Source organism: Podarcis pityusensis (genome assembly GCF_964106645.2).
Source record: "Podarcis pityusensis genome assembly, chromosome: 16".
Classification (NCBI taxonomy): domain Eukaryota; kingdom Metazoa; phylum Chordata; class Lepidosauria; order Squamata; family Lacertidae; genus Podarcis; species Podarcis pityusensis.
This window is the reverse complement of record NC_138041.1, coordinates 28,139,493-28,156,448: the sequence shown is the minus strand read 5'-3', so window position 1 is coordinate 28,156,448 and position 16,956 is coordinate 28,139,493. Positions and strand designations below refer to the sequence as shown.

The following is a 16,956-nucleotide window of genomic DNA, read 5'->3' as shown; positions in this document are numbered from 1 at the left end:
AACTTTCAGAGTCCCAAAAGTCTTGGGACATAACCGTTTGGTGTGGCAATTGTTTCTAAGGCAAATTTTAAAAAATGAACGCCGTGATGGAAAGATTGCAAATAGTGCTGTGCAAGCACTGGAAGACACTGCTGTGGAATTGCCTAGTATAAGACAGGCAACATTGCAAAATAGAATGGTCTGGATGTTTTGCTTGCCGGTCAGGGAGAAGCATGTGCTCTGGCAGGAGCTGAACGTCGTGTCTACATCCCTGATGACACTGATAAAATAATTTATCAGGCAGAGATAATAATAATAATAATAATAATAATAATAATAATAATAAAAGATGGCCAAGCTGCATGAGAGGGATCAATGGAACCTTTGGTCATGGCTGGAAGATTGGGGATCAAATATACTTTATATTATTGTGGCTGCCACCATATGTATCATTGGCTCTGGGTGCCAATGAAAGCTGTGCAAAAATGTTATAACATGTGGACCCTCGGACTGTGTCAGTGAAGCAAAACACCTGCTACGTAAGCTGGATCTAAATGGTTGACCAGCTGTTTCAGTAACATGTTGAAATACTGCTTTTAGCTTTTTGTAATATTCCACTATCTTTGAAGGAGGTTAGCCTCTGTACTTTGCATGATGATTCCTTTATAAATACACGCTTTGTACCATGTTCTGAGGACTCTCTGGCACCCGTGTCAGAGGCCTCTCCCAGATACCTGGAATAAAGAGAAGCATCAGGCATAAAACAAACGTTGTCCTGTGGTTTGATTTCTGCAACAAAGATAAGTTGCTACCTCTACAGACAGAGACAGTTCGAATGCCAGCTTTTGGAAACAGCAAGAGTGGAGAGGGCTGGTGCCCTCACATCCTCCCTATATGCTTCCATTTGGGGCTTCCAGCAGGCTCTACTTATGTTCCTACCTGGAATCCTTTTTTTCTGAATGGATAAGTGTTGGGGCAGAAAAAGACCCTTAATGTGTTAGTAGCCATACATGCTTCTTCCAGCTCTGCTGCAAATTTCAGATGGCCTCTGTTCAAATGCAACAAGTGAGCTCTTCAAGCCTTGATTTAACCTTGCTGCTTCATGCCTCCTCCCCTTCTCCCTTCCCTTGCACACTGTAACTTGAATCTTCTGCGGTTTATCAAACCGCAGTTTCCCCTTGCATCAAGTCTGAAAAGCTGTGGTCTGACTAGAAGCCAGGACCAGAAATACAATCATTAGCTGTCCCTTTTGCATAAGGGGCATTCAGCACTGCCTTGCATGCGAGTATTTGTGAATTAGGGTACCTGCCCAACATTGGTATCGGAAAGTGGGCAGGGAGGAGAGGCCAGTTCTGCAACAAAATGTTGCAGTGTAGCCTCGCCAATTGGGAAGGAGTGCTCCAGTTTGAGGTACCTGCCTGCCAGGCATGCAGTCCTTCAGGATATCATCAGCTGTAAGAAGCTCGTGTTTCCCAATCCACCTCTTCCCCATTTCATCTTCCAAATGATACCCAACATTCTGCGGCTAGTGAACATGTGTGCTTCAGTGGTCTCCAGGCATGCTGATCCCTCCCTCTTATTTCTTGGTTGCTCTCTTCTGGCTGAAATCCTGTTGCCACTCACCTCTTGCGAGTTGCTACTAGAGTGGGAGTGGTGGGGATACTTGACCTCTTCTTAAAATCGCATCCAGCCGATGATCATTATAACAACATAACGAATCCCATGTGGATCAGCCACGATTCCCTGTTAATGAGATAGTTCATTCCATTGACCCTGGTTCTGGCAGATGAAAACTCCTGCTGCCTCAGGATCTTGGTCTGCCCACAAACATTGTGATGCCCTCCTGTCAGGGGTTCAGGAGCAGAGGCAAGGGCAAGGGAGGAAACAGAGAGCGAGGGAGAGGAGGCAGAAGAAAAGATGAGTGATGACGACGACCCGAGATCTCCGAGTCTTTCCAGTGAATCAGAAGATTCACAGAAAGGAGCACCAGTGGCCAGGGCAAGGGGGGAGCCTAGGGGGACACCCCAGGAAGATAGAGCCAGAGGGGACTCAGAGGGGAGCAGTTGGAAATCAGGACCAGCGTCACCGCCAGAGAGCAGGGAAGAGGAAGGGCGCCAGGGATCAAGCGCTGGCAGCTCACAACAGGGGGGAGGGCACGAGTCAGGAGTGGCCACACCTCCATCGGGGAGCGAAGAAACGGTCAGACGGAAGGTGGAAGGTTGGGCGCGCGTGCCAAGTTCAAATGCACAGGAAGGTGGCGCAGTAGGCAGCCCGGAAAGGGAGCCAGGTCCTAAAGCCCGCCGAAAGGAGGGTGAAGAGTCAGGGGGGTCAGCGTCAGCGTCAGAGGAATCCCGGAAGGAAGAGACCCCGGGGGGCAGAGGGACCCAGAGAAGAACAGTCAGGCGGAAAAGGTGGAGCAAGGCTAGGATATTAAGTTGGTGTACAAGGGGCGGAGACTCAGATGGAGCTTCGCCGATCTAACCATGAGACGTAGAGTTGCACGCAGCAGCTTGAGAATGGAAACTGTAACTCAATAAAGACTTTTATTTAATGATCGCTGGCTAGCGTGATCCTCTGTGAGCTAGGATCTGGAAGCAGCTCTGACACCTCCCATCCCTGGCAGATCAGCCTTGTAGTTTTAAGACCAAGTTGGGGAGCCTTCAGCTTGCAGGCCTCACTAGGTCCTCCAACTTCCCTTCTTTGGCCCACCAGGCCATTTTGGCCAAGTCATGCCCACCTGCACTGCACTGCTGAGTGTGGGCCAGGTAGAAAGGTGATTGGGCCAAAAGGGCATTTGCAGGCACCGCCAGTCAGCGGATTGGCTGCACCTGCAAAAGTCGCTGTACAGCACTTTGCAAGTCCTGCCAATCAGCTGATCAGCAGAGCTTGCACAATGTTATTCTTTTGGCTGCACATTTTGATTTCATGCGGTCACCTGACATGATTGTGCTGTCAGGTGACTGGCAGGCAGGCAGGCAGGCAAATTTGCTTACCTGTCAAACTTGGCCCAGTGAGGGATATGAAAAGCTAAGGATCTCAGTCACCAGTCGGATCTAGTTTCCTACTCTTTGTTTAAGAGCTTTTGCATTATAACCAAGGACTTGGACCAGTCTGAGTCGACCTTGTTTCTGTTAAGGAAACGGAATGATATTTGCATCACTGGAAGGTCGCAAATGTTCTAAGGAGCCTGCTGAATTGGGTTAAGCCAGGGAGGTGTGGTGGAAACATATTTACCTTGGGCATCCAGGTGTGGGTACCTCTCATGCATTGCAAAAACCACCACTACCACCACCCACTGTTCACTTTTCTGTTATATGTGATGCCATCATTACTTGAAATGCCCGCCAGTCCCGCAAGTAGCCAGCAGATGGTGCTGCTGCTGTTTGGTCTTGTTTCCTTGAAACTGACGGAAACACTTGGTTGCTTGAAATTTCCTTGCCTATTTCCCCCCTCCCTCAGCCAAAGAGGGAATAGTTTTTGACCAAACTGGAGAGATGCCCCTCTCCCAAACCCCGGTGGCATGAACCTATTTGGACTTCTACAGTTTGGGATTGCCTGGAAAATGAATCGGCTCTTGGCTGTTGTGAAATATATTTGGATTCCTGGAACGCACGTGGCAGGTTGTTCTCAACTATTTCTAAAGTTCCTGTCCTTATGCTTAACACTTGTGGCAGGTTACTTTTCAGCCAAGGTGGCCAGAAAAGTGAGCAGTATTATGCATTGTTGCATTATTGTGTCTGTGAGGGGACCAGATGCCCGGTTCTTTCATTGCTTAGTTCAGGTGTGCGGGAGTCTTTGGCTGTTCCGGATGCTGTCGAACTGCAGCTGTCATCAGCTCCAGCAAGCATGGCCAATGGCTAGGGGTGCTGGAGGTTGTAGTTCAACAGCATCTGGAGGGCCAAAGGTTCCCCCACACCTGTCGGAGTTGAAACTTTCTTTGTGGGCAACCCCCCTGCCCCTACAGTTTGTGAAAAGTCCCAGATGCTGTCTGCCTGAACAGTAGGGTGATAACCGGGCAGTAGGGATGACTTAGACCAGTGAAACTAGACCTGAAACTGTTGTTTGCTGTTTGTACTCCTTTTTCAGCCAGCCACACTCTTTCCCAGAGTGCTCCATTTCATTCCCTCTTCCTCCTGGTTTCCTGTTAACAATTGGTCAATATTCTATTCTCACTGAGGATGCTGAAGTTTCTCCCCCCCCCCCCAAAGTGCTTTTGCAAATGTGGTTCCCTGGAGACTGCTGATGCACATCACCCCTGTCATTTATTCAATTAAATATTTTTAATCTGCCCTTGAATAAAGTATATTGAGGAAGCTTACAGTATGGAAAATATAGTAAAGCTAGTCTGCAAGCATCTATAAAACACAATTAAAAGTATATATAAAACATCAGGTGCTGCTTGTTTCAAAAGAGAAATTCACATTGTGAAGGCTTGTCTAAAACAGCTGCACATGTGTGGAGCTGTTTGGGCTTTATAAGGATCTAAACTCAGAAAATGAGTTTGCTTTTAGTAAATTGGTTGGATTTGGAAACAAAAACATTTATATTAAGCTTTTCAATTAATTTTTCCATCACCCCTTGTTATGAGGCACAACATACTCTTCCTGTTTCTTGATTAGCTTCAGAAGAGAGGCTCTTGAATCAGGTTACAGTATGTTTCATGACAAGAAGCAGTAATGCTAGAATAACAGGCCATATGCCAATCCAATTTATGGGCACCTGGTGGTTTCACAATTGTTCCCCCTTGTCTTGTTGCAAACTTAGGATCTTAACACTTCTTGCATTTTTGCTTTCCAAATGCTTTGTATCTAAGTGGATTTGCTTGTATTGGAAAACAGATTAGTGACTAGCTAATTTTGTTTTGCAGTGGGAGCAATATGAAAAGGAAAGTAGTTTTTAGCTGACAGTGCATTTCTCAGAGGCTTCTCAGCTGATGCAGTTATTGGGAAGTGTTTTCTCACGTGGATTATTAATTTTGATGAATCACAGTCGTTTAAGCTACACATCTATTCTTGGCTTACTTATCGCATAGCATTTATGTCCCACCAACCGTGATGTATATGTGGTCCTCACGCTCCTCATTTAATCCCCGTACAGCAACCCTGTGAGGTAGGTTAAGCTGAGAGGCAGTGATGGGGCCGAGGTCACCCAGTGAGTTTCATGGCTGAGTGGGGATTTGAACTCTGAAGAAGAAGAAGAAGAGTTTGGATTTGATATCCCGCCTTTCACTCCCTTTAAGGAGTCTCAAAGCGGCTAACATTCTCCTTTCCCTTCCTCCCCCACAACAAACACTCTGTGAGGCTGAGAGACTTCAGAGAAGTGTGACTGGCCCAAGGTCACCCAGCAGCTGCATGTGGAGGAGCGAGGAATCGAACCCAGTTCCCCAGATTACGAGACTACCGCTCTTAACCACTACACCCCACTGGCTCTCAAGTCAAGAGGTTTGATTCCCCCAGAGCATAACTTCCATTAGGAAAACCAGCATGCATCTCAGCACTCCTGTCCAGATTTCTAATGCACGGAGAGGACTCAGTTCTGCATCTGCACCCTAAATTTGAGAGGTGCTTTAAAAGCATAGTGGGGGCACTGAAAGATATTTTTGGAAGAGGATTAATGCCATTTTGAGGAGTCTCCATTAGAAGCAGCCTGCAGGTCCAGGCTACCGAGAATTGTGTGAAGAACTTGTTTGACTCAGCGGACCAGATCTTCATGTTCCCCCAGCCCACCAGGCCAACTTTTACAGTTCCCACCCCACCCACCTGTCAATCACCCGTCATTGTGTCATCAGGCGATTGACAGGTGGGGTTGTCCTGTCAACGTTGCCTGTTGGGATAGAGGATGTCCAGCAGAAAGTTGTGCGGGGAGCCCAGTTCTGTTTTCTGCGTCCCCCTCTCTTGCCTGCCCCACATCAAATGGCACATACGACCTCAGGTGGGTGAGGTTTCAGAAAAACAGCCGCATGGACCGATTGTCGAGGCCCGGCAGGCCAAGTTTGGCTCGGAGGCTGAAGCTCCACCGCCAGACACCTAGACACGTTCTTGCTCTATCTCCCCTTCCTCTTCCACAGTTTACCAGGAAGTTCTTTTTTGGTTGGCCCCTCCTGCTGAATGGCCGGAAAAGAACTTGGTTGGAAATGAACAGCACACCACTGATTTTTTGCTGTAACGTAACGTAATGGGACTCGGGTGGCGCTGTGGGTTAAACCACAGAGCCTAGGACTTGCTGATCAGAAGGTCAGCGGTTCGAATCCCCGTGACGGGGTGAGCTCCCGTTGCTCGGTCCCAGCTCCTGCCAACCAAGCAGTTCAAAAGCACATCAAAGTGCAAGTAGATGAATAGGTACTGCTCCAGTGGGAAGGTAAACGGTGTTTCCGTGCACTGCTCTGGTTCGCCAGAAGCGGCTTAGTCATGCTGGCCACATGACCCGGAAGCTGTACGCCGGCTCCCTCGGCCAATAAAGCGAGATGAGCACCGCAACCCCAGAGTCGGCCACGAGTGGACCTAATAGTCAGGAGTCCCTTTACCTTTTTAATGAGATCTCTACTTTTGATTCCTCTATGCAGACGGCAACAGCTTGTTCGACTCCATGGCGAGCGGCATGCGCCTCATCGTGAGCTGCATCTCCTCCTTCCTGATCTTGTCCCTGCTCCTCTTCATGGTCCATCGGCTACGGCAGCGGCGCAGGGAGCGCATCGAGTCTCTGATCGGAGCAAACCGTAAGTCCCTTGGCTCTGCTTGATCTGGAAGCCCCCAAGTTGCGGAACTCTCCTTTGCAGCAAGGGTGCTCCTGGCACCTTCATTAAGTCATTGCCGTCATATGCTGAATATGCGCCTTTTTAACCCTGGCCAGTTAGGGTTAGGGTGTCATGACAGTGTTAGTAAGTAGTCCAGCAATATCAGAGGTTCCCACTATTGCCATAAGAAATCTGAAGATAAAACAAGAAAGTTAGAGAAGGCACGCTAGACGCAGCCTACTCTTCTGACCATATTTTCACTCATTCTTGGACTTTATGGTGAAGGGTGGGTAAGAAATTGAATTAATAATAATAAAAAATCACTTACGTGCAGCTTTCAGCTGCTGTTTTTTGAAAACATGTCTCTCTTTGACCCAGTGCAGATGTGGAAGCCTTCTGGCCCTCTAGATATTGCTGAACTTGCAGCCTTACTCAGAGTTAGGCCCATCAAACTTAATGGACATGGCTTAGATCAATTAGATTCAAAGGATCTACTACGCTGAGTCAGGGCTATATACATTGCTATGTATATGGCTAATATCAATTTATGGCTTAGATCAATTAGATTCAAAGGATCTACTACGCTGAGTCAGGCTAATATACATTGCTATGTATATGGCCCAGAGTCTCTTAATGGCTCATGTCAGTTCATCATTGGTAACTCCCTGTGATGCTTTGTTCATCCTTAACAGGACCAAGCTTCTTGCTTTAATTAGTTTTTATTAACAATTTCCTTGTGTTCAAAACAAGCAAACAAAAGTACATATAATAGTGTCTCCACTTTCAGTTCACAGAGCTTTTGGGTTTCAAGTTAGGCTTACCCTTTGCAGAACGAATGACCTACTTGGCGAGAGGTAGTGGCGGAATAATAATGCATTTTGGGGTTTTTTGTGTGTGTATTTTTCTCCTAACTCCCCTCTCCTCCAATAGTGCACCACTTCAACTTGGGTCGCAGGATGCCTGGTTTCGATTACGGCCCCGATGGCTTTGGGACTGGACTCACGCCGCTCCACCTTTCTGATGACGGGGAAGGTGGGGCGTTTCATTTCCACGACCCTCCTCCTCCCTACACGGCGTACAAATACCCAGATATCCAGCATCCCGATGACCCACCTCCGCCCTACGAAGCTTCCATTAACCCAGACAGCATTCTTTGTTCTCCCCCAGGTACATCATTGGGATGTTGTTTTGAGTATTGTTGGCCTGCAGGATGCTATACCAGTAGAGCACATTGTGCACTCAGAAGGTGCCAGGTTCAATTCATGGCATATCCAAGTTGGGGCTGGAAGAGAGCATTTCCTGAAATCCCAGAGGACCACCGTTGGTCAGCTTAGTCCAGGGACATGGCACTCTCCAAATGGTTTGGACTGCAGTTCCCATCAGCTTCAGGTAGCATGGCCAGTGGAATTCTGCTCCAAAGAATTGGTGGTGGCCATGTCCAAGTAGCTGATGATGACTCTGTTGCTGCTGCTGCTGCTGCTGCTAATAATAATAATAATAATAATAATAATAATAATAATAGTAGTAGTAGTACAGTGGTACCTCGGGTTACCTATGCTTCAGGTTACATACGCTTCAGGTTACAGACTCCGCTAACCCAGAAATAGTACCTCGGGTTAAGAACTTTGCTTCAGGATGAGAACAGAAATCGTGCTCCGGAGATGCGGCAGCAGCAGCAGGAGGCCCCATTAGCTAAAGTGGTGCTTCAGGTCAAGAACAGTTTCAGGTTAAGAACAGACCTCCGGAACAAATTAAGTTCTTAATCCGAGGTACCACTGTAGTAGTAGTAGTAATAACATCACTCCCATCTCCCAGCCACTCTGGGCGGTTTCTAGCATATACAGATGTGTGTGTGTGTGTGTGTGTGTGTGTGTGTGTGTGTGTGTATATATATATATATATATATATATATATATATATAAAAACACAAAACATTAAAAACTTCCCTATTCACGGCTGACTTCAGATGTCTTTTAAAGATGATATAGTTGCTTATCTCCTTGACATCTGATGGGAGGGTGTTCCACAGGGCGGGCGCCACTACCGAGAAAGCCCTCTGCCTGGTTCCCTGTACCCTCACTTCTCACAGGGAGGGAACTGCCAGAAAGCCCTTGGAGCTGGACCTCAGTGTCTGGGCTGAGTGTTGGGGGTGGAGATTCAGGTATACTGGGCTGAGCCCGTTTGGGGCTTCAAAGGTCATCTCCGACACTTCAAATTGTGCTCGGAAACGTACTCAAGAGTGCTGCCTCTGACTTGTCGATTCCTCCTTGCCTTTTCCATTTTCCAGGTGGAATCCATTCCCAGACAGGCCAGAGCAACCAGCTGTCCCTCGGAAATGGCGACGCATCTCCGCCGCTGACAGAGGAATCTCTTCCTCCTTCAGTCGGTCCTTCTCCAGCAGAGCTGGAAGACTCTGTTGACAGCAGCACCCTCCTCGTACCTCCCGACACGCCCTTAAGTGAAAGCCCGCCGGCAGAGACACTTTCAGGCAGCCTCCACAGTCACTGTTCTCTGAATACCATTGTATAAAGGAAAAATTGGGGGGCGGGAGGGGATTGAAAAAAAGAAATCTTACTGCCGGTCAGAAATAATTTTTTGAGCAACTGTTTGCACACCAGATGTAGACGGACACTAATGGACCGAACTTCAGAAATAAGCTCCGCTCCTTGTTTCTCTTCCTTTCTTTTTCTCTTATTTAGGACACTACTTTTATGTTCTAGGAAATCACGCGTCTTGGCTGTTGCTGTCATTTTCTAGCCTGGTTGGGTTGCCCTCTTTAAATTTTATTTTATTTTTGTTTTTAAAAAAAGGATTATGGAAGCTGCACCTTTCTCACTAATGATGGAAAGAGTGCAGAGGATGTTCTTTTTTATTTTTCTTGAACAACAGCATCCCGACTCTTCGTTCGCAAGGAGGAAGAAAAAAGCACGGATAGCTTTTTGTCGCCTGGCCTCTTTCCACCTCCCTCGTGAATCACGGGAAAGGAAACCGCGAGCTGTACATTGGATGGAGACGTTTCTTGAATTTTGTGGGGACGGGGCTACAGGAGCTTGGAAACTCGGAAGCGGTTACAGAGAGCCTGCCTGCTGGAGAATCTCTTTTGTCGCCCTGAAACGCTCCCCGGCCGCAACTCAAACCTTTCCTCTTTGAGCACAGAAGATTGGATTTTGGTGCTGCTTGTTGGGTGTCCCTTTGAACAGAAGGCAGAACCACAACCCCACCGCCCTCCTGGCAGATAGAAACATGAGCCAAAGAAAAGAGAGGCATGTAGACATGGACGTGCAGCTTTTGATTGTCATGTTCCTTTCAACACTGCCACGGAGGAGGGACTGCGAGGTTTAAAAAAGGGTTTGATGGATACTTGGCTGTTTCCTCGACGTAGCGCAGTGAGATCCAAATGTTTGGGGGAGGGCAAGGGGGACGGTTTGCAAAAACTTGCTTCCTTCTCTGCGAAACTGCAAGTCCTGTACAGCGGCTCTTTTAAACTCTGTGACCTGCAATGCAATGGCTTCTAACAGGCATTGGGCATTTTTGAGGTTCTGGGTTTGGGGGATGAAATGGTGTCGGTAACTCCATAAAGCTTCAATGAATTGGTCCAGTGTCATCAGGTTCTGTGCCCCTCCCCTTATTTAATTCTAGGTTTTCATTAGAATTACTTAGATCGATGTTAATTTTACACCACTGGGGGGGGGGGGGGTTGATAGTTGAAGCCTTAAAGTATCATTAAAAAAATAGGCAACCCTAGAGAACGATAGCAGGCTTTTTGGGTGAGGGTGGAGTTTAGCACAGCAGTGAATATTTCGGCCAACCAATAGCCACTGTTGTCGTAAGTGGGATGGGGATTGAAAGAGTCACTAGGCAGGTGGCTGGGTTTCTTCTTTCCTTTTTCCCCTCCCCACCTTCCCCCTTGGCCCCCGGCACTTGACAAAAGCCGTCGCCAGTGAACGTTGCTGGAATTCATAACGAACCCGAGTCGGAAGATGCGTTTTGTACAGTTTAGGTCATGACGCTCAGGGTGTTACTTTCCCCTGAGAAGTTTTGTCTCCAGTTTGAAAGGCAAGGTGCGCTTCGTTCCAGAGAGCTTGTAAATAGCGAGAAGGTTTCTGAATTGAGCCGAGAGGACGCCTCTCGTCGCTAGCTAGTTTCCTTTTGGAGAGGCTGGCCAGGCGAGGAGGTGGTAACCTCCATCTTTCACTGATGTGTTCCTCTTACCTTATGAAAGGCAGGAAGCCTAGAGGGACAGGAAAGGAACATGGTGTGTGTGTGTGTGTGTGTGTGTGTGAGAGAGAGAGAGAGAGAGAGAGAGAGAGAGAGAGAGCGAGCGCGCTACTTTCCCACTTGCTGACCAGGCTAGTTCAGGCCCCAGCTTGTCAGGGTGTCTTTCCATTCCCCCTGCATTGCATTGGGCGTATTTCCATATGCAATATTTTGCAGGGGTCTTTTCTATTTTTCTACACTAGGATTTGTGATAGTAACCACCACGTGGGCTGTGTTTAAAGGAGGAGGATAGGCTTCATTACGAAGAAGGTCCCAATCCCCGACATCTCTGGGTAGGGCTGGGGAAAAGGAGCCCTCTCTGAATCCCTGGAGAGCTGTTTGCCCGTCGGGAGCCGATGGTACCCACTCGGCAAGCCATTTGCCCAAGTCTGTATAGGGCAGCTGCGAAGAGCCCCTGAAAACAATCAGCACAAGCCGATGGAAGACAATTTGCAGTGTGGCAATCACGATCCTGTCCAAGCATTTTAGATAATCATTGATAAGAGGATCCCCTTTCCTCGAGGAGCGTTGCAGACACAGCCCTTCTGGCAGCGTAGGATAGGCTCTGTGGAGTTGCCCCCGGGGGGTGAAACTGCAAGGAAACCCGTCTTGTAATAGGATTTTGTGTAACAAGCATTGATAGGTTGGCAGAACGGGTCCCCCCTCTCCTCCCTACGCTGGCTGCTCTGTGTGGTGGCCGAGCCAGACCCGATGGCTACTGCAAGGCACGGATTCAAATGTGATGTCCTCCCAATGGTTGCAGAAGTTGCCTCGCAGCCGAGGAAAATCTGGTTCCTGGATTTCTTGCACCCACCCACCCAGAATGTAGTGTAGGACAAGAAGGAGTCCTCCTTTACTGAGAGGACTTGCAGCCTCTTGGCTGCAAGTCCGGGTGTAGCTGGACTGCTGTGGCCACAGGTACGTGTTCTGAGTTGGATGGTGCTGAGCGTTTCTGAAGTATGAGAAATAAAAGCGGGTTTTGTGCATTTTTAGCACACTCATAAGTTTTATACATTGTATGTACTGGCTTCTTGAGTTTTGTACGTGTGTGAGAGTGAGTGTTCAGGGTGCTGAGTATACCTGCATGTACTGCAGCTTGCGATCTTAAGCAAAGCAGAGCAGCATGTGATAGGAACCGGTTCTCCCCAGGCTGCAGAACTGGCCCTTGGATTCGTTCTGCAGCAGGTGGGTCTGGGCCTAAGAGCGAAGTAAGATGCCCAGTCCCTGTAGTCCTTCAATAGCGGAGCTCAGCTGGGTTAACCCAAGCGTTTGAATTGATCGCCACATGCAGCCAGTCCTCAGTGTGTTATTGCTCGGAACTGCCCATGCTTTGCAGCGGGTCAGTGGAAGGTAATACTGTACAGTCATACCTCAGGTTAAATATGCTTCAGGTTGAGCGTTTTCAGGTTATGCTCCACGGCGACCTGGAAGTAACGGAATGCGTTACTTCCGGGTTTCGCTGCTCGCGCATACGCAGATGCTCAAAATGACATCACACAGAAGCAGTGAAACGCGACCCACATACGTGCAGTCGCGTGTTACATTCTGCTCAAGATGCGAACGGGACTCCGGAATGGATCCCGTTCGCATCCAGAGGTACCACTGTACACAAAGCTATTAAGAGTGTCCCTTTGAAGGCTTCTGTCCCTTTCCCGAGTGCCGGTGTTTATTTGTTTTATTAGCCAGTGGAGATCTTTTAATTTTCTTCCTGCGTTGCTTCTCGGGGCGTTGCCAGAAAGACTAGCCTGGAGAGCAGAAGACTGAGAGGGTGAGATGAGAGCCACCTTCAAATATCTGAAGGGCTGGCACATGGAAGATGGAGCAGGCTTGTTTTTCTGCTGCTCCGGAAAGGAAGAATCAAACTGATGGATTCAAATGGCAGGAAAGGAGATTCCGGCGGAACGTTAGGAGGAACTTTCTAAGGATGAGATCTGACAGTGGAACAGACTGCCTTGGGAGATGAAGCAGAGGTTGGATGGCTGTCTGTCAGGGATTCTTTAGCTGTGATTCCTGCATTGCAGGGGGTTGGACTAGATGACCCTTGGGGTCCCTTCCAACTGCAGTTCTATAAGGCCTAATGCAGGTGCCATAGTAAACTGCAGAACCAATCTGCAATGCTCATCAGTAGTTCTTGTGTTGGGCTACATGCCCCCCCCCCCGGTACTGCAGGCTTCTGCATCTTGCAAATAGCCCAATTGTTTTTCTTTTCTCTTCTCTGCCTATTTTTAATACTGTTTTGCCCCATTTTTTTAAAAAAAGCCGATGTCAGCAGTAAAGGTTCTGCATATCTTTCCACAAATGTCTGATTGAGGCTATTGATCTTTAACTCGGATATCAGAGCATAAATGTCTTTAGCGGTTAATCTTGTAGCCACATGTTCCATGTTGACCAATTGCTTGGGAGGGGTGCAGGATGGAGAGCAGAAACAAACACACCAACAACAAACCTTTTAAAAGCCAAACTCTCAATTTGAGACAAATAGGTCCCTGCTATGAATTTCAGTTTATTAAAACGAAGTCTATTTTGGGGGTTTTGTTTTTTGTTTGCTATTGAAACGACACATCCCTCTGCTTACAAGCTGCCCTTTGCAAACCCTCTTTTCCTTTCTCTTGGCGGGTGGGTGGGGCGTGCCGTTTGTGCACGAAGGTATTTTTGTGTGTGTCCCCCCCCCAATTCAATGTACACAGAACAATAGTCTTACTACTGGAGGGAAGAAACTTCTCATCGGTTCTGGGGACCAAGATGTCGTTCTTCAAACATTGCATGTTTGGACATAGGCTTGGTTGACTTCCAGTTCATGTCTCCTCCCACCCCCAGATGTGGGTCTTGTGTTTGAAAGAGATGATTGTGTTGGGTTTCTGTACATACCGCTCCCAATACAGCGAGCAGGGAAGGCAGCCTCCCAGAAACCTTTGCCGCACCGTGTCAATTTCAACAGGGCGGCATGCGGTTGTGGAGATGGGGAAGAGAGGCAGGAAAGAGCACTTAATAGACTGTGTGCCCTTGGCCAAATTAAACCCCAGCTAACGTGAAAAAATGAAGGCAAGCCAGCAGCAGCAGATGTGTTCAGAGGTGGATTCCGTTCCCCAGTTTTAAGGGGATTTCTCGTAGGCACGAAGAGCCAGTTTGCACTGGCTGAATTTCAGCCCCTCTCATCTTTTTATTATGGGGAAACACCAAGGGGGAGGTCTCTAACTCTGGGTAGACCCAAGGTTTGCTTGTGAAAGATCCTAGACTCATCCCCTGACAGCTCCAGGTTGCATTGTAGAGGAGACTCCAGAGAGCTGCCAGCCAGTGTAGTCCGCAGGTGGGAATCCTGTGGTCTCAACAGGAGTTGGGCTCCATGAACATCTGGAGATCCTCAGGTCCTCTTCTCCCTCTCCACCTCCCCCAGTGTAGACAATTTGTGAGCCAGACGGACCAATGATTTGATGCAGCGCAAGGCAGCTTTCTGTGTTCGAATCTCTTAATTGTCACGCTTCTTTTTCTGACGGCTGGATGCTAGACTTGCTGTTTGCTTGGGACATGCGTACAAGGCGACAAATGAGACACTTGCTTATTAGCTTCTCAGAAAATCACTTTTAGCCAAGGCTGTGTGTCTGCAGGACTGCCCCCACCCCGTGTTGTTGATTTGTGATTGGATGTCACTGTGGCTGTGTGTGCGTGCGTGCGTGTGCGTGTTAAAAAAAAAAAGATTTTGATATTCCATGAAAATACTATGTAGAAAAGAAATTTGATACTGTAATAGTTCGGTCCCTGTGACATTTTTTTTTAAAGTTTTAATGTTTTGATTTATTATTATTATTTTATTTTTTAGGAGAAAAAGAGGGTGGGATGGGATGACACTAATCTTTTATTTTTCTCAAGATGCTGTGAGAGACATTTCATCCAAATGCCAAATAAATCGTGTTCTGTAAAGAGGGCCCTGTCTCTGTGTTTGTGTGTGTGTGTGCCCCTCTCTCTCCTCTAAAGGGGGAGGCAGTGGACCTCCCTAACTTATTGGAGTTCCCATTGTGGTTGTGGGATATTTTTAAAGATCATATTTGCTAGGGGTTCCTGCTCCTGCTTGCTTTAACCCCACCCCATCCCTTTACACCCCATCCCTGCCTGGTTCCTTGAAGGCCCCCCATCCTCACTGCTCCTCTGTGTCTGTCCGTCACTGCTTTTCTTTAAAACCACCGTTATAAAACCTGCCTTCTCTCCCTGTCTCTGACTGAATGCAAATCCAGGATTCTAGTGAGGCGCTGCAAACCTTGCTGTGGGTGCTGTTGAGTAACAGTGATCTATTTATCTATTTTGCATTTCATCCATCATGAAATTCACAATGGCAAACCCTGCATTCCCATCAGGCCACTGACCTCTCCCAAGCCTGCTAAAGCAGCAGTGAGATTATTACACCAAGTAATAATATGAGGCTTGTTTATAATATTCACTTAAACAACCTTAAGATATCAATGACTTCCCTTCCTCTCTTTCCATGGTTCATTTTGCTCAACATAAACCCCTGCATATCTTATATAAACCAAACTATTCAGTGTTCCATTATTATACCCATCAAAACTTAATTACGCTGTTGAATTTATCTTAATGCTGCCCACATTTTCAAATAAACACAATTTTCCTCCATATATTCAATAAACATTTTCCGTCCTTCTTTAAACGTACGTTCTTCTTCTCTTATTCTGGATGTTAAGTCTGCAAGCTGCGCATATTCCATCGATATAAATTGCCAATCTTCTTTAGTCTGGACTTTGCTCTTTTTCCATTTTTGGGCTAATGAAACATGGGCCGCAGTAGTGGCATACATAAATAACCTTTTCCGACATCTTGGAATTTCCATCTGAATTATCCCCAATGAAAAGGACTCTGGTTTTTTTTGGGGGGTGGGGGGGGTGGGGGACAGACGGACACTGATCCTCAACCTATGCTGCCTTGTTGGAGAAGAAAAGACTAAGCAGTAAAGCCTAGACACCTCCAGAGTGGAGTCCTAAGACAAATGGATGGCGCCTTGTATTCCTTCATCCCAGCAACTCCTGCAGTCAAGCTGGTGCCAAACGTATCGCTCTGCTTTGGATCACATCAGCAAGGCCGGGGGGGGGGGGGGTTCCCTTGTCTGGGCAGCTCAGGACCTCCAGACATGCTGCCCAGGTATGTACCTGGGGAAGTGGCTTCGGTGCTGCTAGTGCAGCAGTTTGGCTTTACCCCTGGAGGCACGCTCCATTTCTTGAGGCAAGATGGATGCCAACAACCTCCGCAGTCAAAGGAAGTGTACCTCTGAGTAACAGTTGCCAGAAACAGCAGGAGCGGAGAGTGCCGTTGTACTTGTGTCCTGGCAGGCTTCTTGCAGGGATCTGGTTGGCTGCTGTGAGGATGGGATGCTGGACTAGGTGAGCCTTGGGTGGCGCTGTGGTCTAAAACACTGAGCCTCTTGGGCTTGCCGATCAGAAGGTTGACGGTTCGAATCCCGTTGATCTGTCCCAGCTCCTGCCAACCTAGCAGTTCAGAAGCCTGCCAGTGCAAAATAAAAAAACAAAACAAAAACAAAAACAAACACACCAGTGCAAAAAAAACAACAACCAAAAAAACACACACCTGTGCAAGTAGATAAATAGGTACTGCCGCGGCGGGAAGGTAAACGGTGTTTCCGTGCATTCTGGTTTCCATCACGGTGTCCCAGAAGTGGTTTAGTCTTGCTGGCCACGTGACCCAGAAAACTGTCTGTGGACAAATGCCGGCTCCCTCGGCCTGAAAGTGAGATGAGTGCTGCGACCCCATAGTCGCCTTTCACTGGACTTAACTGTCCAGGGGTCCTTTACCTTTTACCTTTGGGCCCGATCCAGCTGAGCTCTTAGCATTTGCATCACTGGACACACAAAAAAAGTGTATATGCACCAGACAGGAGCAGCAGCAAGATTAATAGGGTTTGAAGATTTGCCCATGAGTAACTGATCAAAGGGGGATTAGAAAAACTTAACTATTCATTCTTA

General features: G+C 47.6%; 1 protein-coding gene across 3 annotated transcripts in view; it reads left to right on the top strand.

The window, feature by feature from the left end:
- Nucleotides 1-14,891, top strand: part of DGCR2 (DiGeorge syndrome critical region gene 2) — a 59,333-nt gene extending 44,442 nt beyond the window's left edge. For all 3 annotated transcript variants that reach the window (XM_080985185.1, XM_080985184.1, XM_080985183.1), the window contains 3 exons: nt 6,542-6,694; nt 7,643-7,879; nt 9,000-14,891. In XM_080985185.1, the coding sequence (XP_080841311.1) occupies nt 6,542-6,694; nt 7,643-7,879; nt 9,000-9,241 (632 nt within the window). In that variant the 3' untranslated portion in view covers nt 9,242-14,891. The remainder of the gene's footprint in view (nt 1-6,541; nt 6,695-7,642; nt 7,880-8,999) is intronic.
- Nucleotides 14,892-16,956: the final 2,065 nt, after the last annotated feature.